We start from the raw sequence: 24,087 nt of genomic DNA, 5'->3' as shown, positions 1-24,087 counted from the left end.
GTTCACTAGCATCTGACTGAGGAGCCAGCCAATTCAGCAGGGTGGCTGTGGGGAGCCGGCGTTTCCCCACCACCCCGTGACGCTGGTTAACTAAGTGCCAGCAATGGCCAAGGCTGTAGGCAACTGAAACTCGTAGCTGGAAACCAAACCAGCTCACCTGTGTGTTAGTTTTGTTGGAAATAGGTATTCGTGCTAGAATCATAGGCCTTGGCTACACTTGGGACTTCCCAGCGCTGCCGCGGCAGCGCTGTGAAGCACGAGTGTAGTCGCGCCACCAGCGCGGCGAGAGCTCTCTCACAGCGCTGTATGTACTCCACCTCTCCGAGGGGAAGAGCTTGCAGCGCTGCGAACGAGCGTGCAGCGCTGCAGGCTCTGATTACACTGGCGCTTTACAGCGCTGTACTCGCTGCGCTCGGGGGGGGGGGCGTTTTCACACCCCGAGCGCAGCAAGTTGCAGTGCTGTATAGCGCCAGTGTAGCCAAGGCCATAGAATCATAGAATCTCAGGGTTGGAAGGGACCTCAGGAGGTATCTAGTCCAACCCCCTACTCAAAGCAGGACCAATTCCCAACTAAATCAAGAATGTGTTATAAGAATGTATTTAGTGTATAGACTTCAAGCATTCAGCAAGGGAGGTCTAGGTTGGACATTAGGAAAAAGTTCCTAACTGTCAGGGTGGTTAAACACTGAAATAAATTGCCTAGGGAGGTTGTGGAATCTCCATCTCTGGAGATATTTAAGAGTAGGTTAGATAAATGTCTATCAGGGATGGTCTAGACAGTATTTGGTCCTGCCATGCAGGCAGGGGACTAGACTCGATGACCTCTCGAGGTCCCTTCCAGTCCTAGAATCTATGAATCTATGAATTTCAGCTTGAAAGTTGGTGTGTGCACTCATCTCAGGGGTAGCTATAAGGAAATATCTACGTTTTGCTTTATAACGTTGACAATGTTTGCTCTGACCGTGTGAACCCAGGCACAGGAATCACCCCTTGACCCCCCCTCCCCCGCCTATCCTGGAGAACTATCAAAAATTAAGTGGGCCATTATCAGACAAAAACTTTGTTAATTGCCCCAATCACCCATGGAGAAGTACAGGCAGAAGGCCTCATCCCATCGACTTGAATGCTGGAAGAGGGAAGTAAAAAGAATTGACATGAATGTTTTTCATCCCTTTGCTGTCTGCACTCTCACAGAGCCAGCGACATTAAACTAAAGCGGAGATCCCCAGGGGTTACCCCTGGGTCCACCCTGAAAGACATTTTGAATTGACAGATCACTACAACTCTGTGACGCTTGGGACTTAGATTGCAACTCATTTGTGTGCATGTTTGCTTGCTTTTACCTGTAACGACATCTCTTCCTACTTTTTCCTAGTTAATAAACCTTTAAATAAGTTCTTACAGGCAGGGCTGAATTTGTAATGAAAACATTGCCGGGGCTCAAGCAATATATTTACTTTCATAACCGAGGAGGCAAATCCAGAGAGGTGCCGACTTTCTAATTGCAGAAAACCGAACACCCTTGCCCCACTCCCTGCCCCTTCCCTGAAGCCCCACCACCCCTCACTCCATCCCCCCATCGTCTGTCACTCACTCTCTCTTCCTCCTCGCTCACTCGCTCATTTTCACGCTCAGGCCAAAGTAGGCACCAGGAGAAGGCCAGGAGCTGTAGCAGTTTGAATGTGGGAGATGGAACGTGGGATTCAAATACCCTTCACCTCACCGGGGAGAGATTTTAAACACGATTGTAAAATGAATTGCCTCCCCCCCCGCCCCAAAAGAGTCCCACTCGCTCGCAATGAGTGAGACTAAAGAGACTACTGCAGACGAATGATTTTTTTTGCCTTCACCCAACTGTCCTGGCAGGAGATCCGTTAGTGCTGCAGCCACTGACTGACCCCTGCCCTACCTGATAATGAACAGCATAGCAGGGGGAAAGGTGACGCTGTTCCATGTTTAATGACTAGTTAAATTGTTTACATGTACGCTTTAATAGATAATGAAATGTCATTCCTGCTGCAGAAACTGACCCCTCCCTATTTTCCCATCCTGCTAACCAATAGCATTGGCCCCGTTAGCACTACAAAAGTGCTTTTCCCTCTCTTGATATTCACCCCTTCTTGTCAACCGTTGAGAATAGGCCACTTCCATCTTAATTGAATTGGCCTCGTTAGCACTGACTCCCCACTTGGTAAGGCAACTCCCATCTTTTCATGTGCTGTAATATTTTTACGGCTTACTGTATTTTTCACTCCATGCATCTGACGAAGTGGGTTTTATGTTTATGCCCAAATAAATTTGTTGGTCTCTAAGGTGCCACAAGGACTCCTCGTTGTTTTTGCTGATACAGACTAACATGGCAACCCCTCTGAAAACTGGTCTCTGATAGTTAGAGCTGAAGCACAAGGTCTAATAGCCCTTCCAAAATTTTTCTTATCATTATTTATAACAACTTGGGCTATTCTTAAACCCGTTGTCGAATCTTGCTGCATTCTTGGTCTCAATCACATAATGTGGGCATGAGTTCCACAGTCTAATCACACGTAGGAAAATATGTTTTCTTGTTCTGATTTTGCCATTTATTAATTTTACTGACTGTCCTTTGTTCTTAGGGAGGGAGACCAGAAACTCAAGATTTGCCTTCTCTTGACCATTATTTTATATATTCTTATCACCTATGTGATATTCTTATCACATCTTACCTTCGTCATTTCTTTCCTAAAGTAACAATCCTCAATCTCTTCATATGAAAGTTCTTCCATGCCCCTAATTGACAAGGTCTAGAACCTACACCTGCCAGTCCTTGAGTGACTCAGAATCGTCACCAGTAACGAAGATTTTGCAGGGCAGATTAAACCCTCGGTGACAATCGGGCAATGCAATTCAAAAGAATGAATTTGCAGCTGAGACAGACCCTGAATTTGTAACTTAATTAACAAGTCTGCTGCTGCTGTACGAGTCAGAGGAGAATCCAGCTCCTCCGCTCAGAGCTCTATACGTTGAATAGGAGTAAGAAATTTAAAAAAACAACTTATTTTTGTCACTACGGTAATGACTGTAAAAACATGGTAGGAGCAGATATGCAGAATACAAAGCAGCTAGCGATTCGGACACTTTTTAAAGCCCATTGGAATTTCAGTATATTAATCTAACCTTTTTAAGTCAATGAACCATACTTGTCTCTCGTTTAGATATGGTGAACCCTTTGACCTCCATGGGATTGCACCAGTGAAAGAACAGTGAATTTAGCCTCCTGCATGTGAATTTGGAATCTCAGAGCAGAGGTCTGTATTTATTTATATTTTATAACACTTCCATGCATTTAAAATCCTGAGGTTATCAGCTCGTGAAAGTGTCAGTCTTCCGCCTGAAGGTCAGCCCTGGACAGAGGAGGAAGCTGGTTTAACTGTACACCTAGAGTGAGTAAATAGGTTTATTGGAGCATGTCAATATGCATAATGATATGACAGCCAGGAGAAAAGATTCCAAATTCTCTCCAGCTACCTTTTTTCAGAATTCGGTCTTCTGCATACAGAACTGGCGACATCTTCAGGATATTCTATTTAATCACATGTATAAGTTTAAAATGAAGACATGATAAAGTTCCAGACCCTCTTCTCAGCATTTGAAGATGCTAGTTAACATAAGAACGGCCACACTGGGTCAGACCAATGGTCCAACTAGCACAATATCCTGTCTTCTGACAGTGGCCAATGCCAGGTGCCCCAGAGGGAATGAACAGGCAATCATCGAGTGATCCATCCCCTGTTGCCCATTCCCAGCTTCTGGCAAACAGAGGCTAGGGACACCATCCTGCCCATCTTGGCTAATAGCCATTGATGGACCTATCCTCCATGAATTTATCTAGTTCTTTTTTAAACCTGTCATAATATTGGCCTTCACAACATCCCCTGGCAACCGTTCCACACGTTGACTGTGCAGCATATGAAAAAGTACTTCCTTTTGTCTGTTTTAAACCTGAGGCCTATTAATTTCATTAGGTGACCTCTAGTTCTTGTGTTATGTGAAGGGGGTAAATAACACTTCCCTAGACACTTTCTCCACACCAGTCAAGATTTTATAGACCTCTATCATATCCCCTCTTAGTCGTCTCTTTTACACACTGAAAAGTCCCAGTCTTTTTAATCTCTCCTCACACAGAAGCCGTTCCATACCCCTAATCATTTTTGTTGCCCTTTTCTGAACCTTTTCCAATTCCAATATATCTTTTTTGAAATGGGGCAACCACATCTGCACGCAGTATTCAAGGAGTGGGTGTACCATGGATTTCTAGAGAGGAAATATGATATTTTCTGTCTTATTCTCTATCCCTTTCTTAATGATTCCCAACATTCTGTTCACTTTTTTGACTGCCGCTGCACATTGAGTGGATGTTTTCAGAGAACTATCCACAATGACTCCAAGATCTCTCGCTTGAGTGGTAACAGCTAATTTAGACCCCATCATTGTATATGTATAGTTGGGATTATGTTTTCCAATGTGCATTACTTTGCATTTATCAACACTGAATTTCATCTGCCATTTTGTTGCCCAGTCACCCAGTTTTGTGAGATCCTTTTGTCATTCTTCACGGTCAGCTTTGGACTTAACTATCTTGAGAAATTTTGTATCGTCTGCAAATTTTGCCACCTCACAATTTACCCCTTTTTCCAGACACTTATGACTATGTTGAAAAGCACTGGTCCCAGCACAGACCCTAAGGGACACCACTAGTTACATCACTCCATTCTGAGAGGTGACCCATTAGTCCTACCCTTTGTTTCCTGTCTTTTAACCAGTTACTGATCCACCAGAGGACTTTCCCTCTTAGCCCATGATGGCTTAGTTTGCTTCAGAGCCAGCAGCCAGGCTGGATCATAAAACAGTGTATTAGTGACACCTAGTGGTTACTTCTGGATTTTGAAAAATTAGGGGTTTTTCTACACACCAAAGTTGTGCTGCTTTAACTATACGGGTGCCATACAACCCTCTGGTGCTTTACACTGGTATCGCTACTCCCATACAAGAAGAATAAGCAATCCCAGTGAAAGGGTCTTCACTACCCACAGTATTGTCGGGTAGCAATCGATTTATCCGGGATCGATATATCGCCTCTCATTAAGACACGATATATCGATCCCCGAACGCGCTCACCGTCGACTCCGGAACTCCACCAGAGCAAGCGGCGGTAGCGCAGTCAACGGGGGAGCCGCGGCCATCGATCCCGAGCCGTGTGGACCCCAGGTAATTCGATCCAAGATACTTCGACTTCAGCTACGCTATTCGCGTAGCTGAAGTTGCGTATCTTGGATCGATCCCCCCCCCCAGTGTAGACCAGCCCTAAGGCACCATTACCACTGTGTCCACCCTACAGATGTACCAGTATAACTTGATTGGCTTAAAAAACACACACACACACACACACACACACACAGAGCACACCCCAACCGACAGTTCTCCCAGTACAAAACCTGTGCGTAGACCAGGCTTTATGTACTCAGAGCCTCCGAGGTTTGACTCCAAGTTATAAATAGCTGTCCCCCAAGCAGGGCCGGTTCTGGCTTTTTTGCCGCCCCAAGCAACAACAACAACAAAAAAATTGGGGTGGCCAGAACGGCAAAGCAAAACAAAAAACCTGCAGCGCGGCCGGAGCGGCAAAGCAAGAAAAAAACAAAAAACCTGCGGGGCGGCCAGAGCGTGGGTGCAGGGGGACTCCCTGCGCTGCAGACGTGCCCCGGCTAGCGGGGGGGAGAGGGAGGGAGCGGGGGAAGAGAGAAAAGGGGGGCAGCCAGGGATTCCTTCAGCAGGGCACTCGCCACGCGGACCCGACCACTGCGCCATCTGCCGGAAGGGCTCCACACCGCTCCAGTCGGTGGGGAGGGAAGGACGTGGGCTGCCCTGCCGGGCTTGCTACAGACCTGGCACCAGCTGGGGCAGACGGAGCGCGCAGCCTGCTCCCAGCAGGGCACTCCCCTCCTCCACGCCACCGCCCCCTACAGGGCGGCCGGATTGGCGAACAAAAAAAAAAAAGCGGCCGTGCCGCCCTAGGATTGGGCGGAGTGCCGCCCCTTAGACTCTGCCGCCCCAAACACAAGCTTGCTCGGCTGGTGCCTGGAGCCGGCCCTGCCCCCAAGTCTCTGTGGTGAGGGCGGGCGTGGTGCTACACACCTTGCAGAATCAACTCCAAAACCACTTGGCTGCCATGGGTGACGGGAAGTCATTAAAATAAGCATTACAGAATTTACACTCCTCATGAAGGCAAATTGACCACGGCAGCCAATGAAGCTATGCTGCTCTATCCCACCCTACCAACTCCCTTGGTCTCATGGGCCTGTCATCTCTTCTCTTTTAGGGTAGGTCTACACCACCATCGAAGATTTGATTTCAGCACAGGCTGCCGTACCTGCTGTCATAAACATACAGCTAAGGATAGCATAAAATCCCTGTATCCTCACAGCTTCTTGTCAAACTGTCTTAAAGGGGCTATCTTGATTATCACTACAAAAGATTTTTTTCTCCTGCTGACAACAGTTCATCTTAATTAATTAGCTTCTTAGAATGGGTTGGGCAACTCCCACCTTTTCATGTTCTGTATGTATATATATCTCCTCACTATGTGTTCCATTCTATGCGTCCGATGAAGTGGGCTGTAGCCCACGAAAGCTTATGCTGAAATAAATTTGTTAGTCTCTAAGGTGCCACAAGTCCTCCTGGTCTTTTTGTAAGGGGTTAAGAAGCTCAAATAACCTGGTTGGCACCTGACCAAAAGGACCAATAAGGGAAGAAGATCCTTTCAGATCTGTGGGGGAAGGTTTTATTTGTGCTCTCTTTGTTGTTCTCTTGGACAGAGAGGGACCAGGGCAGGAAAAAAAACACCTCCTAAAACCCTACCTGAAATAAGCATCCAAGATTACAAAAATTGTAAGTAATAGCAAGGAAATGCATTAGATTATCTTTTGTTTTAGCTTGTGAATTTTCCCTATGCTAAGAGGTAATTTTATTCCAGTTTTGTAACTGGGAAGCAGAATTAGAGGGAAATCCTCTGGCTTTTAAATCTTTTTATTTATCCTGTAAAGTTATCTTCTGTCCTGATTTTGCAGGTGTGATTCTTTTACTTTTTTTTTTTTAATAAAATTCTTCTTTTAAGAACCTAATTGATTTTCAGTGTCCTAAAAAACAGAGATTTGGTCTGTGCTCACTTTGTTAACCTAATGGTTGGTATGTTATTCTCAAGCCCCCCCAGGAAAGGGGGTGAAGAGGGGTGGGGGGGTATTTTTGGGGGGGGGGATAGGGTTCCAAGTGGCCCCTCCCTGAATGTTTGTTTAAATCACTTGGTGGTGGCAGCAATACCATCCGAGGACAAGGTGGAATTTGTGCCTTGGGGAAGCTTTAACCTAAGCTGGTAGAATATAAGCTTAGAGGGTCTTTCATGTGGGTCCCCACATCTGTACCCCAGAGTTCAGAGTGGGGAGGGAACCCTGACGCCTACATTAGCTTTACCCACACTAGCAAGGCTAAAATCAGTGGTGATGATGCAGTGGCACAGGTTTCAGCCCCGGTTGGCAACATGAGTATATAGCCAGGGTCCCGGGCAGGTTTGTACAGCCCAATGGTCACCACACCTTCCCTGCTTCTATCAGCCATGCTAGCTTTTCTCTAGCTAGCAACAGCTATGCCCAGGCCCGCTGACAGCAATTCCAGGCCCCAGGGCAGAATAGTCAATGGGCCCCCTAGAAAGGGATGGCTGCCACCACCAGTACCACCCTGTGTGGGCGATTTAAAAGGGCCCAGGGCTCCTGGCCGCTGCTACCATGGCAGCAGTGGAGGCTGGGGACCCCGGGCCCTTTTAAATTGCCCGGGCCCCTGGGCAATTGCCCCCTTTCCCCCCACCGCACCCCCGTCAGTGGGCCTGGCTACACCTGCCCGTGCTGCAGTCATGTCTCCAACTGCACTGTGGACGTACTCGCGGGTTGAAAGCTCTTTTGGACAGGAGCTGTCTCTTAGGGCCCGTCTCCTATCCGACAGCTCCAGGCGCAACTGCAATATAACCCACAGAGTATTCCTCTCCGACACTAGTGCATGCGGACACTGGAGGATAAACGCACAAGACCCAGACTGTTATAGATTGCACTGGGTGGTTTTATTCTGTTACAGAAAAAAAATGATTGTTTTTTCATGTTCCAGGGGGCACTGAGGCTAGTCCTGGCCTGAGGCCAGCAGCATCTAGGAAGAGCAGGCAACCTCATCCGCAGGTAGCCAGCATCAAGCTTGCCTTCCCCTAAAGCCTGGGGCAGCTGGAGTAGGAGGGGCTCCTCCCTGACTCCCTCCCATCCCCTGCAAGAGCTTTCAAGACCAAGCCGACGTGGCTAGCAGGATGGCCACCTACTCCTGGGCCGAGATGCGGCCTCATCCTCTCCAGCCTTTGGGTACGGCTGCTCCAAGAGCGGTGAGAGAGCCTGCGTTCCACCGGCCCTTCTTCTTCCCCTTCCCAGACCTCCGCACTCTTCCTCCCTGAAATAGACAAACAGGAGACATGGAGATTTAGAGACAAGGGAAAGAACTGGATCAGCGAGAGTCTGGGTCTGAATTTGTGTTTGCTCTAGGCAGTTTTATTGCTACGCAGCGGGAGGGTCAAACTGAGCCATCTGCAGTCACAGAGCGGTGGGCAGCTTTGTGCAATCTGCAGCAGAGGTTCTCAACCTTTTTCTTTTTGAGCCCCCCCACCCCCCGCTATAAAAACTCCACAGCCCACCTGTGCCACAGCAACTGTTTTTCTACATAGCCAGTAGATGATAAGCCAGGGCCAGCGTTAGGGGGGAGCAAGCAGGGCAGGGGCGACAGGGGGTCTAAGTTGCTCGGGCTTCGGCTTCAGCCTCACGTGGCAGGGCTCGGGCTTCGGCTTTCCGCCCTGGGCTCCTGCGAGTCTAACGCTGGCTTTGCTCTTTGGTTTATTTTGGAGGTCACCGTGCAACCTGCTCACGGCCAGACTCCTGGTTGAGAACCTCTGATCTACGGGGTTGGGTTTGGTTTTAATATAAAACTTGACAGCTCTCCCACCTACGTAGGAATAGGCTGGGTTAGAACATAGATGGAAGCCTTCAAAGCCCACCAGGAAGTGGTGTACTATTGATGATTCAACATCAGGCATTCTTCCCTCTGGGTCAGCCCCAAACCCATGCCCCACTGTAGTTCTAGGGAGAGTGGCTGTTAAAGGTGCCATGTTTCAGCTGAATAGAAGTGAGGGCCTGACCACCGGTCGTCATTAAACACCCCATGGCATAGCTCATCTGTTATCTCTGGTGTCCTGACCAAGTGACCAGAGAGGTCATTACATTGTTGTGGGGACCTGGGAAATATTTCTATTTTGATGAATATCATAGGCCCTCAGTGGATCTACGTGATGCGTCCCTGCCTGGGTCAAAAGGAATTGTTAAAGAAACCAGGCAGGAAAAGTAGAACAATGGCCTAGATAAGGAGCATCCCTTCGGGGCTATAAACCTGGCCATGGTGTTTGAAGAGGGAATCCTCCGCCCCAAGCCTGGCGCCAGGGCTGTTCGGCTGAGGCTCAGAAGAGATCAAAGACAGGGCCTGGTTAAAAGACCTGCCCTACAGAGCGGGAGTGGAACGATCAACACACCTCTGAGACTGACAGACAGGCTGACGGGGAGTCAGGGTCTCTTGGGAGATCAGGAGACACCAAGGCTAAGTCATGTCTAGCGAGGGGCTCGAGGAAAATGCCAAGCATGGCTCAGGCAACCTGTGCGGAGGTAGCTTTGTTAATTTACATCCACTCCGGGGCGGCTCTATGTATTTTGCCGCCCCAAGCCTGGCAGTCAGGCGGCTTTCGGCGGTGTGCCTGCGGGAGGTCCACTGGTAACACGGATTCGGAGGCATGCCTACCGGTGATCTGCCGGTCCCGCGGCTTCGGCGTAACCGCCGCCAAATTGCCACCAAAGCCGTGGGACCAGCAGACCTCCCGCAGGCATGCCGCCGAAGGCTCTCTGACAAATAAAAATCACTTAGACATCTTGATAAACATGAAGGGCCTGATTCTGCCACCCTGATTTAATGAAGTGGATCACTGAACTCACGGAACAGAGGGCGGCAGGCTTGGGACCTACATAATCAGTGCTGACAGCACCCCTGAGGCAGGGATCGCTGCTCCCAAGACACAGAGGTTAAAGCCCAAGTTTTCAAAACGGATCTAAAATTGGGCACCCAAAATTGCAGGCACCTATGGGTTGGTGGTCGGCCGGGCGAATCGCCCACCGCTCCGGGTGAGGTCAGCTGGAGTTATGGGTGTTGAATACTTCAGAAAATCAAGCTGCAGGGGTCAGATTTGTAAAGGTATTTAGGCACCTAACGATGCAGAGACACACCTAGTGGGAGTTAGGCCCTACGTGTGTCTTTAGGCACCTAACTACCATTAAAAACTGGCCCTAGGGGTCTGAAGGACACACACAAATTGAGACACCCAAAATTAGCAGGCTCCAGAAGGAGCCAGTGAAAGAGATGATATTAGAGCTCGGGAGTTCCTGGCTCCTAGGCCATAGCCCAGGCCTCTCCCCATCCCGTGTTAGACTTTCAGTCGATTTCTAATTTGCGGGCCAGCCCGGTGTCATGGATTCAGCTCAACTCTGTGAGCCGGTTCGAAGCACCAGGGCACGGATTTCCTCAGTGACCTTGGGCAAGTCACTTAATTCCTCCGTTTCCCTATCTGTAATACAGAGACGGCACTAACCTATTTCACAGGCTTAGTTAATATTTGTAAATCTCAGCAGAGGATAAATTATTCTTGACAGAAATACAGTGCAAGCTGCTTGACCCTTACTTGGCTACCAGCTAAGAGTTAAATGTTTGCACTGGAGATAAGACTGGAGCCAACTGACTAGAGGGCTGAGATGTTCCCCTGTTTGCATCTTCGGCATTACCTGCCCCATTCTTTCCACTACGTGGCTGGGCTGACCCGTGACGAGTCCTAGCAAAAACCAAGGAGGAGACTGTATTCGTTTATGGTCTGGTGTGGCCTTTAATAGGTCTAGAGCCACTGTACAGACTGCTATCATGTAATTCCCTACCCCTACATTATATAGTGCCTTGTTACCAGGGATCTCAAAGCACTTTACAAACAGAATCATAGGCCTGGAAGGGACCTCAAGAGGTCTTCTAGTCCAGTCCCCTGCACTCATGGCTGGATGGCTGGTCTATGGATGGTCTAGACCATCCAACATGAATGAATTAAGCTTCAAAACAGCCCTCTGGGGTAGAGAGGTGATATTTCCCCACTTCACCCAACTGCAAACTGAGGCACAGAGAGATTAACCCAGCTAAGATAACACAGCGAGGGAAAGGCGGAAACAGAAACCCTGACACCAGACTCCTTCTCCCCTTGCCTTTAATCACTAGGAATAGGAACACAATGCCTCTCCACTGGACACAATTCAGCTTCGGAGCAGGCCAGGCCAGTCTCCACTGAAGTCACCGGACAATGCTCTGACAGAGATGCCACAGGAGATTATTCTTTGGTGCTGCCCAAGAAGCCTGTCTGTGCGGTTACCTGTGGGTCAGTCTGACACCAGGAGCCAAGCCATGCTGCTGATGCTCTGGGGGCAGGCAGAGAGCTTGGATGCTGGGAGGTCTGGAGATGTTAGTCTGGGAATAGGGGAGCGTGTCTGGCAGCAGGAGATCACAACTTTTATCCAGAGGGAGTCCCACCTCCTTCCTGCTAGAAGCCCTGCGTGATCCCTGCATTCGCTTGTCAGGTGACCCGCACCTCCACGTGTACAGTAATCTGATGGGTGTTCTGTGCTCTGGTGAGCAGCACGGGAATCCTCACACCACCAGAGATCTTGGGGGAAAAGCCTTTCAGTGAATGGGATTTTGCCAGCAAAGCTTCACTAGCATTTCACAATAGCCCTTCGCAGAAACGGGAGTGATGTAGCCGCCTAACCACCCCGAGGCAAGTCCCAGTCATTATCCCTGTTTTGCAGATAGGGAAACTGAGGCAAAGAGAAGGAAAGTGACATGCCCAAGGTCACACAAGAGGACACTGGCAGAGCCAGGAATATAGTTCCTGGCTCCCAGTCCCATGCTTAGACCACACAACGCTACAGCAAGGACAGGAGCAGGGGAATGACCCACTCCACTTTCTTCTCCAAGCTCAACTTTTCATCAGTGAGGATTACATAGTGGATCTCATTCTGGATGTCCCCGCTCCCGCATCTCCCAGCAGATCCCAAGAAAGGACAGACACAATGCAAACAACTTCCCCTCCATTCCTTATCCCTCCTGCAAAACATACCTTCAGCTGTGTCTGGAACCCATTCTCCTGGGTTATTCTTCTGGCATGTGGTCCTACTGCACCCAGATCTTCCACAGCCAGCAACTCCCGCTTGGTGGGGCTAGCCATGGTGACCGCAGCCAGCACCGCAAAAGCCAATAGAAGCAGCAGGCGTCTCGTCATGGTCTTAGTCTGCCCTTGGGGAATGCACAGACTCTCTGCTCGCAATCTCAGTTGGTCTGGGAGAAATCACAGGAGTCTCTTCTGCTGGCTGTAACTGGGAAGAAGGCTTGTTTGAACAGATGATCCAATTGAAAGGGTTTCTTTACACAAAGACCTTCTTTGGCCCCATCCCAGAGAGGCTCCCTCTGACCAATCACTTCTTCCCCACCCCCCAGCCCACACAACGTGCATTGTGCAATGCTAAGAACAAACAGATCAAGAACATGACCCCCAGCCGTGATGTCTGGCAGATTATCTACTGGGGCCTGGGTAATGTTTAGCAGGCACTTGGGAGGCAGATCAGAAGGTTGGAGAGAAGTCACCGACTTTGATATTTCTTACAGAGTCTCCTCAGGCCTCTGCAAACATCTGGTTCTTGCATCATACTCAGTCGTAGCAGGGACGTTATGAGCATAGCTACTCGGAGACGAACCGAATGTGAAATCATTTGCTGATGCACCCACTCCCTCACTGGCAGAAGTTGTGCTAAAATAGCAAGTAACATGCTCCACTGCTCTCTCCTGGATGGAATCCGAGCCCCTGGTGTCTTTGGTTGTCCTGCTTTGGAGCGGGGACACAAAAGAAAATAAAGGCAGTAATTGTTGTCAGCTGGATAGAGGAGAGGGCTCGCAGTCCTTCCCTGTGTTGCGCACAGATTTAATTCTGTTTAGCACACTCAGGACAGGGAGTCTCCAATGCTTAAGGCATATAACAACGTAATTCACTTATAGTCAGAACAATGCAGGAAGGAAGGAGGAAGCCCTTTGCTGGCTTCAGAAACAGAGCACCCCATTTCTGCCAGCCCCTGACATGCAGGCATCCCTCTACCAGTCCCCCAGAGAGAGAAAATCTTAGCGGACTATCTAGCAAGTGCTTATGGGAAATCCACATGGAAAACAACAGTTTTACACGCTGGACGCAGAATAGGAAACATCATATTTATGACATTCTTGATAGCAATCAACATCACACCAGAGGAACCCTTTTGAAATTTCAATGACGCTCCCCCAGTGAATTGGTTCAAACAAGATTCCTCTCCATGAAACTGAAAACAACAGGGAAATCGCAGGCAGACTTTTAACAAGCACAAAAGTTTTCTGTAACCAGATGGTTACCCCCATGGCCATTACTGGGAGGAATTGCCAGGCAGCTGACCTACTAGCGAACTAGGGTGACCAGATGTCCTGATTTTACAGGGACAGTCCCGATTTTTGGATCTTTTTCTTATATAGGTTCCTATTACCCCCCATCCCCGTCCCGATTTTTCACATTTGCTGTCTGGTCACCCTACAGCGAACTGAAGTTACAATGAATCGAACGTACTTTTTAAAAACTGCTCGACGCTTGAAGAACCCAGCTGACAATGGGCAAGCTGTAGGGAATGAACAGGGTGACAGAGTGGGGGATATGTCTGTGTTAGATTGTGACCTCCGTCGTGTTCTGTGAACCCTGTTTGGTTTCCAGAGCTCTACCCTACACTGTAACCTTCATTTTGGAATGTGACCTTCACGCTGGATTGCACCCTCCTTTATGGTCAACAGCCTCCATTTTGTGGCAGGTCTTGATACCTAGCGGCAAGATTCTCTATGTCTGGGTGAGGGATAGCTCAGTGGTTTGAGCATTGGCCTGCTAAACCCAGGGTTGTGAGTTTAATCCTTGAGGGGACCGTTTAGGGAACTGGGGTAAAAATCTATCTGGGGATTGGTCCTGCTTTGAGCAGGGGGTTGGACTAGATACCTCCTGAGGCCCCTTCCAACCCTGATTTTTTTTTTTTTTTTTTTTAAAGTTAGGACGAAGCCCTCAAGGGCCGTCATCACTGAATGACGCTCCCCTCCTTGGAAAATGGGTTTTCTACCAGTGGGCGACATTGACTTTAAAATGTCTCTCTACATGGTAGTTGACAGGGGCTGGAGACTGGTAACCTCCTGTCTGGAAGAAACCCAATTTTCTCTTTGGTTGGTGACAGATTTTAAAACATATTTTCAGAGATATAATAGAAGCTCAGCGTTCCGAACGCCTCTGAAACGTTCATAACTCTGAACAAAACGTTATGGTGGTTCTTCCAAAAGTTTACAACTGAACATTGACTTAATACAGCTTTGAAACTTTACTATGCAGAAAAAATATTGCATCTTAATTTTAACCATCTTAATTTAAATGAATCAAGCACAGTAACAGTTTCAAGCGCCCTCCCCACCCCAAGTGCCACATGTGCCTGGGGAGGCGGATAATTGCTCAGCGGTGCTGTTGGCTGTGTCTGTGTGACGGACTGTGCAGTCAGAGATTTATCCACACCAATAAATCACTAAACCTCCAAAATATCGACACTGGCTGCAGCTGCCATGGGATGGAAACTGGGACTTTCGTTTCCCACGTTGGGATCCGCAAGAGCTTCTTGGGTGCTTGACACATCTTTTCTTCAACTACTAAGATACCGTTCCTTAATGCTGTAGCATCAGCCCCCACCTGGCACCTCCAGGGGCACCGATTCCCTAGTGGCCTCTATTTTTGCAGCCAAAATCCCCAGAAAGGGGCTCTCCAAGGGTGGTGGGGGGGAAGACCCCCACATTCTCTGACCCTCAGGCCTGACAGAGGCTGAGAACAAACGATGATGCCAACAAGAAACTGAGACCGACTTGTCAACCCCAAACATTCAAAAAATTACGCGTCAGGGTCCAAAAAATCTTGTCACCTCATCACAGGCCTCCAGGAGCTGGCACTTTAAGACAAATGCCAAATATCACAGGAGTCGCAATAAAAGCGTGAGCTGGCGACGCTGCTGAGAACTGGTGCTTTCGTCTCAGGAATGGAACCGAGCCGTGCTTTCCTGCCGGAAATGGAAGAGAGTTTTCACAGATCACGGAGGCCTTTCAAGTCTCAGGCAGGGGTTTGGGCCGAGCCAGGCACTTGGGGAGCTGGAGTGACTGGGAGCATGGAGAAGCCAGTGTGGACGGAGGGATCAGGGGGGTTAGGGGCTGGCTGAGCAGTGGGGGGGGCTGAGGTTTATTTGGGGCAGGGATAGAGCCTGGGGGTGCTGTTTTGGGTCAGACGAAGCCTGGGGCAGCCCCCTATTCGACCCCCACTTCCCATTATTTCACATCTGCTCCTTTCCCCCAGCCCCAGCCATCCTGCCCCTTCAGCCCCCTTTCGCCGCCCTGCCCACCCCTTTCACCCCCATTCCCTCAGCCTACCCAGCCCCCCCCACATTGCTCCATCTCCCCCACTCTGCTCCCCCCACAACCAGTCACTGGGGCTGTCAGACAGCTCCCTCCATCTACCCCAGGCTGCCTGAGCAGCAGCTGGGGGCCTTGAGAGGACAGGAGAGACCATGGCCTGCCTCAGGGCTAGACCCAGCCACCCCATCGGCCAGGAGGAGGACACCTGTGGGGAGGGGGGTCCCTGGCACTGAGTGTCCTGGGCTCAGAGATCCCCGTCGCTTTGCAGACAGCAGCACGGGGGGAGAGGTGGGTCGGGGGGCGGGACCAGAGGGACACAGATGCTGCGCTCTCCTCTGGAGAGGAGGCAGCAAGAGGGGACACAGACCCTTTGGAACAAGCATTGTCCAGAGGGCCCTGAGCTGGGGCAGCTCCCACCTCTCCTCCCTCTCCCAAAGGAGCCCTTGGCACAGCCCCTGAGGCTGGGTGGCACCTTGCCCCTGCCCAGCAGGCTGAGAGCCTCCCATGGCAGCTCCACTGTGCACCTCCCCAGCCCAGGGCAGGCTGTGACGCTGCTGCCAACTCTGATCAAAACAGTGGGCTGAGCTGAGACCTGACAAACTCACTGCTGGGTGTCAGGCCAATTCACTTGTGTATTAGCAGAGGATCAAGAGGCTGCTAGATTTATATGAATGTATTTGGTTTTAAACTTCATAACATTAACATGATTTTGCATGGATCGTTTTCACTTATCTGTATCTTGTCACTATTTTGCATAGTCTGACCCCCCCCCCCCCATCCTCTCTCTAAATACCCCTCCCAACGTGAGGGAAGCCTTGTGCAATGCAAATGAAGGACGCTTTTCGGAAAGGTTACACATCCTGAGTACTTCGAAGCGAGTGGTCATGGTACAGGACATTCTGAGTTCAAAGACTCCCAACGCATCTCTCTCTCACGGCCATCAAAGCAGGAACCACATGATAGCTGTCCTGTCCGATTGTCATAGATAGATAGATAGATAGATAGATAGATAGATAGATAGATAGATAGATAGATAGATAGATAGAAAAGAAAACCCTGCATCTCAGGACGGTTTGGACTCTATCAGGGCAGAATAACTGAATGAGAAGATGGAGAGCCCCAGACTTACTGTGGGTAGCCCTGAGAGACTATTGGGAAAATAGCAGATGACAACCTCTCTGCTCCCATTTGGAATTGCAAACTGTGACTCACCTGTACATAGATTTGACCTGCTTTGATCTCTCAAGAACTCTTTTTTTTTTTTTAAGCTAATAAACCCTTAGTTAGATTATTACAGAACTGGCTGCCAGCGTTGTCTTTGGCCTGAGATCGAGGATGCAGCTTGGCCTGGATGAGTGACTGGGCTCTTGGGCCTTGGAGTAACCTGGAATGTTTGTGATTTTTGATGTCCATGAGGATTTTAACCAGGCCTTCTCTACTCAGAAATTCCTCCCTCCCCAAGGGAAACAGGAAGGGCCTTGGTGCAATATGCTGAAATCCCTTCTGGGTTTCCTCACCCCACAGAAGCCTGAAGCAATAGTCAGTTACCAGCACTGACCCTGGCCTCTGCCCAGAACGGCCCTTTGTGGGGTTTTGTGTATGGCACAAGAGGGGCACGAAGGGTAGCAGGACAGGCAACATGCACATGCTGTTACACTGAGTCCTGCCTTTCCAACTGGCCTGGGTCTGACCCTACACCCCCACCCCCCCGCACCTCTGTTCTGAGATCTTCCCTTTTTGTCCACTGAAAGCCATGAGTGGGCAGTAAGAACACCCGGGTCAACCATTAAGACATCGCTTGAGAATGGGACCACGGGCCTTTTATATCCACACCACCAGCCCAAGTATGGTCACGCTCAAGTGACCAGAAGTTACCAGCGGATAGATGACTCTCAGGTAGCCTAAGTGAACTGAGTTGGGGGGCCCAGTCCAGTTTCCCCAAGATCAAATGGCCACATCCCAATGACACTGTTGGCAATTCTGTTTGGCAGATGTCACCGGGTGGCGCTGTCATAGTCTTCTAAGATTCTTTTCATAGTGTGCGAGCAAGTTTTCAGCCTTGGGAAGACATGCTGTGTGTGAGTTTTGTGTTATGCTAGGTTTTGGTGTAAAAGGGAGCTGTGAGAGCAGCAGGAGAATTTGTTCTCTGCCTTGGACTCTGATTAGAATCAATTCTGGAGACAGAGTGGCTATTTGGCCATCTCCATTTCAGGATTGGTGTATGCATGTAAATAAAGCAAGTTACACTTAGAATATACCCAGATTGTCATTGATTTCTCCTCCACTGGGAAGCCAACCTGCAAAGCCCCACACAGCTGCTATCGCTCGGCTGAGGGGCAGCCCTGGTTTCAGAAGAAGGGACAGACGTACTTCAATATCCTTGGATCAAAAGCCCCAAGAAGTGCCTCAGTGTTTCACAAACATCAACCATCTGCGAGGTAGGTGACACCTCCCAGTACTGAACCAGTCCCCTCTGGTATGCAGAGCAGCACCAAACAACAGGACCAGCCAGGACATGGAGAACACCATATCCTTATCTCAGGGGGAATGTAGGTAGCTAGAGTGAATTTACCAGTTTGGGAAGTTAGCCAGGATTTTGGATTCACACTGTCATAACTATAAAGGGAAGGGTAACAGCTGTCCTGTGTACAGTACTATAAAAATCCCTCCTGGCCAGAGACTCCAAAATCCTTTTCCCTGTAAAGGGTTAAGAAGCTCAGGTAACCTGGCTGGCATCTGACCCAAAGGACCAATAAGGGGACAAGATACTTTCAAATCGGGGGGTGGGGGAGGGGGAAGGCTTTTGTTTGTTCTCTTTGTTTGGGAGTTCGTTCGCTCTCGGGACTGAGAGGGACCAGACATCAGTCCAGGTTCTCCACATCTTTCTAAACAAGTGTCTCCTATTTCAAACTTGTAAGTAAATAGCCAGGCAAGGCGTGTTAGTTTTCCTTTGTTTTCTCAACTTGTAAATGTACCTTTTACTAGAGTGTTTATCTTTGTTTGCTGTACTTTGAACCTGAGACTAAAGGGGAGTCCTCTGAGCTCTTTAAGTTTGATTACCCTGTAAGGTTAATTTCCATACTGATTTTACAGAGATGATTTTTACCTTTTTCTTTAATTAAAAGCCTTCTTTTTAAGAACCTGATTGATTTTTCCTTGTTTTAGACCCAAGGGGGTTGGATCTGTATTCACCAGGAGTTGGGGGGAGGAAGGAGGGGAATGGTTAATTTCTCCTTGTTTTAAGATCCAGGGGGTTTGAATCTGTATTCACCAGGGAATTGGTGAAGGTCTCTCAAGGCTACCCAGGGAAGGGAATTAGTTTTTGGGAATGGTGGCAGCCGTCCAGATCTAAGCTGGTAGTTAAGCTTAGAAGTTTTCATGCAGGCCCCCACATTTGTACCCTAAAGTTCAAAGTGGGGATACAGCCTTGACACACACGCTCCATCTTTTCTACAGCGTCATGGGAATTTTAGTGGCCCCAAATGGTCAAGAACTTGGTTTTAATCCCCATTGGAAAGGCAGCGCCTCCACCAGCACAGCAGCCTCTCACCACCAAGCGTGGCATTGCCACGACTGAAAAGAGAAGGAGCCCCACCGACTGAACCAGAGCCGCTTTCTGCGGACCCTACGTGTTCCGTGGAGGTTTGCCCTCCGAGCCGGCACTGACCCAACTCCGGTTCGCTTGTGAACGGAGACAGGACCACAGCACAAAGTTCGGTGACGGGGCTCAGAGTAATCAGGGCTGCAGTGGGCATGAATGCTGAGCCTCTGGCAAATAAAGGTGTCTGCTGCAGGTCAGCGCCGAGGCACGTCCATGGGACAGCCTGGAAGAAGCGTGAATCCCTGCGGACCTGAACTGCGGACGGAAGACTGATCCAGAGATTTTTAACCCTGCACCTTTCCCCAGGTGCTAGCAGGGACATTTATTTGTATCCTGTGTAAACTCTGCTCTAAAGATCCCTGTCAAATTCTTACACACCAGATGTTGCATCTGAGGAACTCCAATGCGTTTAAATGTATATACGCTGTCCAGCATATCCCAGGATGATGTCACGGCATCTTGTCTGTTCTCTTGTGGCTGTATCGTCTGATCAGTGAATAGCAAGGTCACGAACTGAGGTCATATAGGAAAGTTGGCATGACACTTGGCCCCGTTTTTCACGGCTGTCTTCCTCAAAGTGTTTACAACCTTCATCACGAGCTGCTCTCTAGGATAGCTCTGTCCTTGACAATGTCTTCAAAGTGATCCGCATTTCTACCCCTCAAAGTGAGCTTTTAAATAAATCCCACAGTTATGGGAATGCTGCTACCACAACCGTGGTTCAACCAGGAGTTGGCTAGCCTGGTCCAGATCCCAGGGCAAACAGCTCACCATGCGCATAAAGGGCACCTAGGAACGCACCCTGACGTGCTCCAGGAAGTTCTGATGCTGTGGGGGCCACTGAAAAGGATTCATTATTCAAAAAGCCCCCAGCTCCTGCCGCGCTGTGAATATCGACACGGGTTTTAGAAAGCCACAGTAATAATCTGACACTGAATTAGGGTGTGTTCACCGCTGCTGCTCCTCACCTGTGTGCACCTGAGCCGACGCTGCCCGGGCACCACTCCCTCCCCCCCCCAAAGCGGATGCAGCCGGCCCACAGACTAAACCCGATGTGAAATTAACTACCTCTGCAGCACATGCTCTCGTGGCCTCCCCGCGGAAGTGATGCACCCAGCACAGCAAAGGGACATTTTGCACCGTTGCCGGATCATTTTATTATGAAAAAAAATACAGGCTGCAGCCCAGTTTTATCCGTAACAAACCCCACTGATACAGCACCAGCTCCTGTATGTGGGGGGGATCTAAAAGCAAAAGGGAACAATATGAATCGTACATGAATCTGTCTGCTAGAATGCAGGCGAGGCCGTTTTCAGTGACCATGCAGAAAGCTCTCCAGCTGCAAAGGCATTTCGGGATTCTTTTGTACAGTCATTGGTTTCTTCTTGCCCTCAGCAAAGTCTCCATGCAGCGGGAGGCTCCACCCCTCCTCTGTTTAAGTGAGGGCAGCTCACCAGCCCCTCTTGTATATGTCATGGACTCAGCTGTACTGCAGGAGAGATAAAAGGGGTCAGCAAAGGAGTTGGCTCTATAGGCCCCCACCCCCCTCTGCAGAGAAACACGCTGTCTGCACTGGCCAAAGAAAGCGTCCGCACCTCTCTAGCACACTGCTCTGGAACACGGCTTGAGCTAGGAAGATGCTACGTCATTCCCTGACCAGTGTAGGTAGGGGCCACAATTTTCACGTGAAGTTCCCAGGGATGACCGCTAAGCACAGGGCTGTGTGGCATTCCGCATGCCACTCATGACCCATGTGCTCCTTTAACCTGATCCAGTGCTTTATCCGGAACTTTTACTTCATCGAAAGTCCAGAAAAGCTCCATTGGACACCCCCCCCCCCCCCAAACACACACCCTAAACCACACACTGCAACGATCACCCCCTGCGAGGCTGAGCCAGGCACGCTCTCCTGGGGATGAGAACGCAGGACACAGCATGCACATTGCACGGAGCATTCCCATGTGAAATGCTCACACACAGCAAGCCCCGTGGGTCTAGAACGGACTGAGGGGCTCCCCGTATCTGCCCCCTTTAGGAGCTGCTGTGCTCTGGCTAAAGCAGTCAGGTCTCAGAGAGAGATTCCCCTCTACTCAAGTCCCAGGGAGTTAAGGATTCCGTTAGCAAAGAGTGACAAGACCAATCTGACAAGCCCCAATGAGTCTGTGCTCTGAGGTAGCCAACCGGACCTCCTTAATCAGAATCACTTCCTTCCTGCTTTGCTGATCCCACAGCTGATGCCAGTTCTTCCTCTTGGCCTCTCAATCGCTCTCCTGTGTGGGCAACAGAAAAGCCAGTCAGTGATCACTGTGTAACCAGAGTTTAGAACGGCACGTGAAGGGGGAGATCTGAACTGGGCTACCCAAACTTCCAGGATATCCATCAACCTTGCCAGCAAGTTTCCCTGCTCCATTGATTCTGGATTGGCTCAGGTCCCAGTTATTTCTGGAGTGGATGTGAGTGTCACCCAAATGGCTGGGCGAATCTGGATTCTACTGGACAACCTGTACCACTGTAGGCTCTGGGCACATCCCATAGACATGTCTATCTGCCCAGTGGGCAGCAATATTACCCCTCCCCAAATCAGCCACCCGCCCATCAGGGAAGCAATCAAGGGGAACTAACAATGGTTTAGACATATCCAGTGCTCTGAGGACCAATATGTTCTGGCTGGCTGCCAGAGGCAGGCAGCATCACTCTCCACTCCAGAGTCCTCCTCAATGCCCCTAGAGAGAGGGCACCTGTGGGGGCTCATTCCTGACACAATTCCACAGCCTTTTGTTTTAAAAAGTTCGACCGAGCTCCACTGAGCTTGCACTGGAGATCGCTCTCAGCCGTGAAATTGCTGGAGGAGTCAGGATTCAGCGCAGAACCGGAAATAAAGGTACAGCATCAGTGCTATGAGTTGTCCAGAGAGAACTGGCTCACTACAAGTCCAACATGTTTAAAACGCCCTCTCTGTTCATTTCCACTCATGTTGGAAAGTCTTTTCTGTTGCTTTCTAGACTGAGTGAGAAACTGGCTGTGACCCTACGCACCGCTCTGTTCACTCTACACACCACTGTAATATGCTTTGTACAAAACACACCTTGTGCAGTATCATTTGAAAACTAATCACTTACTGATCATTAATAGGCTTGTGTGGCGAATGTACACGGTGTGTATGAAGAGTTCTGGATACATGCTGGAATTATGACTAAAGTGTGTTTAAACCCGGCATGTCCGGGGGAGTTGGTAAACAGGTCTGTCCTAAACAAAGGAATGGGCTTTTACCAGACTTGACATATAAGCAGTAAATGGGGCCATCAAACTAACAAGGGGAGGAGATCACAGGGAAGAGAACACTTTGCATTTTAGCAAACACCTGGGAGGGAAGAAAGAGCAGGGAGCGTCCTTCTCCACCAGACTAAATGTTACCTTTCTCATTGCTTGAAGGAATTGTACTTGGAGGGTAACCTTCAGAAGAATCCATTTCAAAGATTCACTGGACTATAAAAGAAAGGGGCAGAAAACCCAAATTCTCTCTCTCTCACCTAACATGACAAAGGAACCAGCACTTTGGGTTTTGGAGGAGATCCTGATGGGAGGAGCGAAGGGGGTGGCAGCCCCCATCTTGCCAAAGACGGGGCGAGAAAAGCCATCTTGAACAAAACCTGTACCTTAAGGTTTAGACTTTTAGATGCATGTTTTCACTTGTTGTTGCTTGAAATCAATTCTAACTTTCTCTCTTACACTTGAACTCACTTAAAATCCTATCTTCTTTTGTTCATCAATTTGTTTTATTTTTAATCTAAACCCACAGTGCTGTTTGATTCAAGTGAATGTTAACTGCAGTTAACGTGGCAAGCTGTTTGATTTTGTCTCTTTAAAAGGAACAAACGACCCATATTATTTCTGTGAACACTGCAGGAGAGGGCTGGACATGGCAGAGGGCACGGGTTTGCGGTCACCTGCTAACATGAAGCAAGTCTGGTAAAGACAAGAGTGTGTCTGTGATAACTGAGGCAGGCTCTTGGATTCAGAGTGGCTGAATCAGAGCTGTAGAGCGCAATGAACACGGCGTGCAAGCTGGTTGCGTGTGCCTCCCAGGCAGGGAGTGGAAGCATTTTGGGGCACTCAGAGTTATAATACAAGCAGTGACCCAACCTCCCACTGGTCTGAATTGCACCCTGAAGTGTGACACTGACGATCAACAATATTTATTGCCCGAAAATGAAGCCACGATTTTCAAAGATAAATACGTAGGCACCTAAGTAAGTAGCCTGCTTCTCAAAGGGCTGAGCTCCGCCGCAGATCCCTCTGAGCTCAGGAGCGACTGCTGGGATCACTTACTCAGATGCATACAGATCAATTAAAGAGCCTCATTTCTGTCTCCTGCCTTTGAAAAATCTTGGTCCCAGTCCTTCCTAGTCTATCACCATTTCCACAGTTCCTGCCGTTAGTTCAACAGCAGCAGTGCACTTACTAATCAATTCAGCGATTGCCCTTTGCGTTCTCTTCTCCAGTTTTTCCAGTTTCTTGGCTACGTCTCGCTTTAAATCCCTGGGGGAGAGGATGGTCATTTAGCAAAAAAGCCCAACATACAAGCTAGCCCACCAGCTAGCACCCATGCGTCTATTCAGAGCCAGTCTGGGGTCTTAGATTAAGAACAGCCACAGAAACACTGTAAGCTCCTTGGGGCAGAGATTGTGTCTTACAGAGAAAGCTGCCAGCATTTTAATCATCATCAGAGCCAATGCAAGGGCCACGCAGACCAGTCGGATGGAATACCCCTGCCACTGGTGTTCCCTAAATACCACCGCCAGAACAGG

At 49.2% G+C, this 24,087-nt stretch overlaps 1 protein-coding gene across 2 annotated transcripts in view; it reads right to left on the bottom strand.

The window, feature by feature from the left end:
• Positions 1-20,407: 20,407 nt before the first annotated feature.
• Positions 20,408-24,087, bottom strand: part of CCDC12 (coiled-coil domain containing 12) — a 77,233-nt gene continuing 73,553 nt past the window's right edge. Inside the window, exons 6-8 of one of the 2 annotated variants that reach the window (XM_034759760.1) lie at positions 23,742-23,818; positions 21,466-21,549; positions 20,408-20,768 (exon numbers count right to left, since the gene is read on the bottom strand). In XM_034759760.1, coding sequence (XP_034615651.1) covers positions 21,470-21,549; positions 23,742-23,818 — 157 coding nt within the window. In that variant the 3' untranslated portion in view covers positions 20,408-20,768; positions 21,466-21,469. The remainder of the gene's footprint in view (positions 20,769-21,465; positions 21,550-23,741; positions 23,819-24,087) is intronic. The other variant, XM_034759761.1, reaches the window with a different exon arrangement.

This window comes from Trachemys scripta, chromosome 2, assembly GCF_013100865.1.
Source record: "Trachemys scripta elegans isolate TJP31775 chromosome 2, CAS_Tse_1.0, whole genome shotgun sequence".
Lineage (NCBI taxonomy): Eukaryota > Metazoa > Chordata > Testudines > Emydidae > Trachemys > Trachemys scripta.
This window is presented reverse-complemented; position numbering and strand designations above follow the sequence as displayed.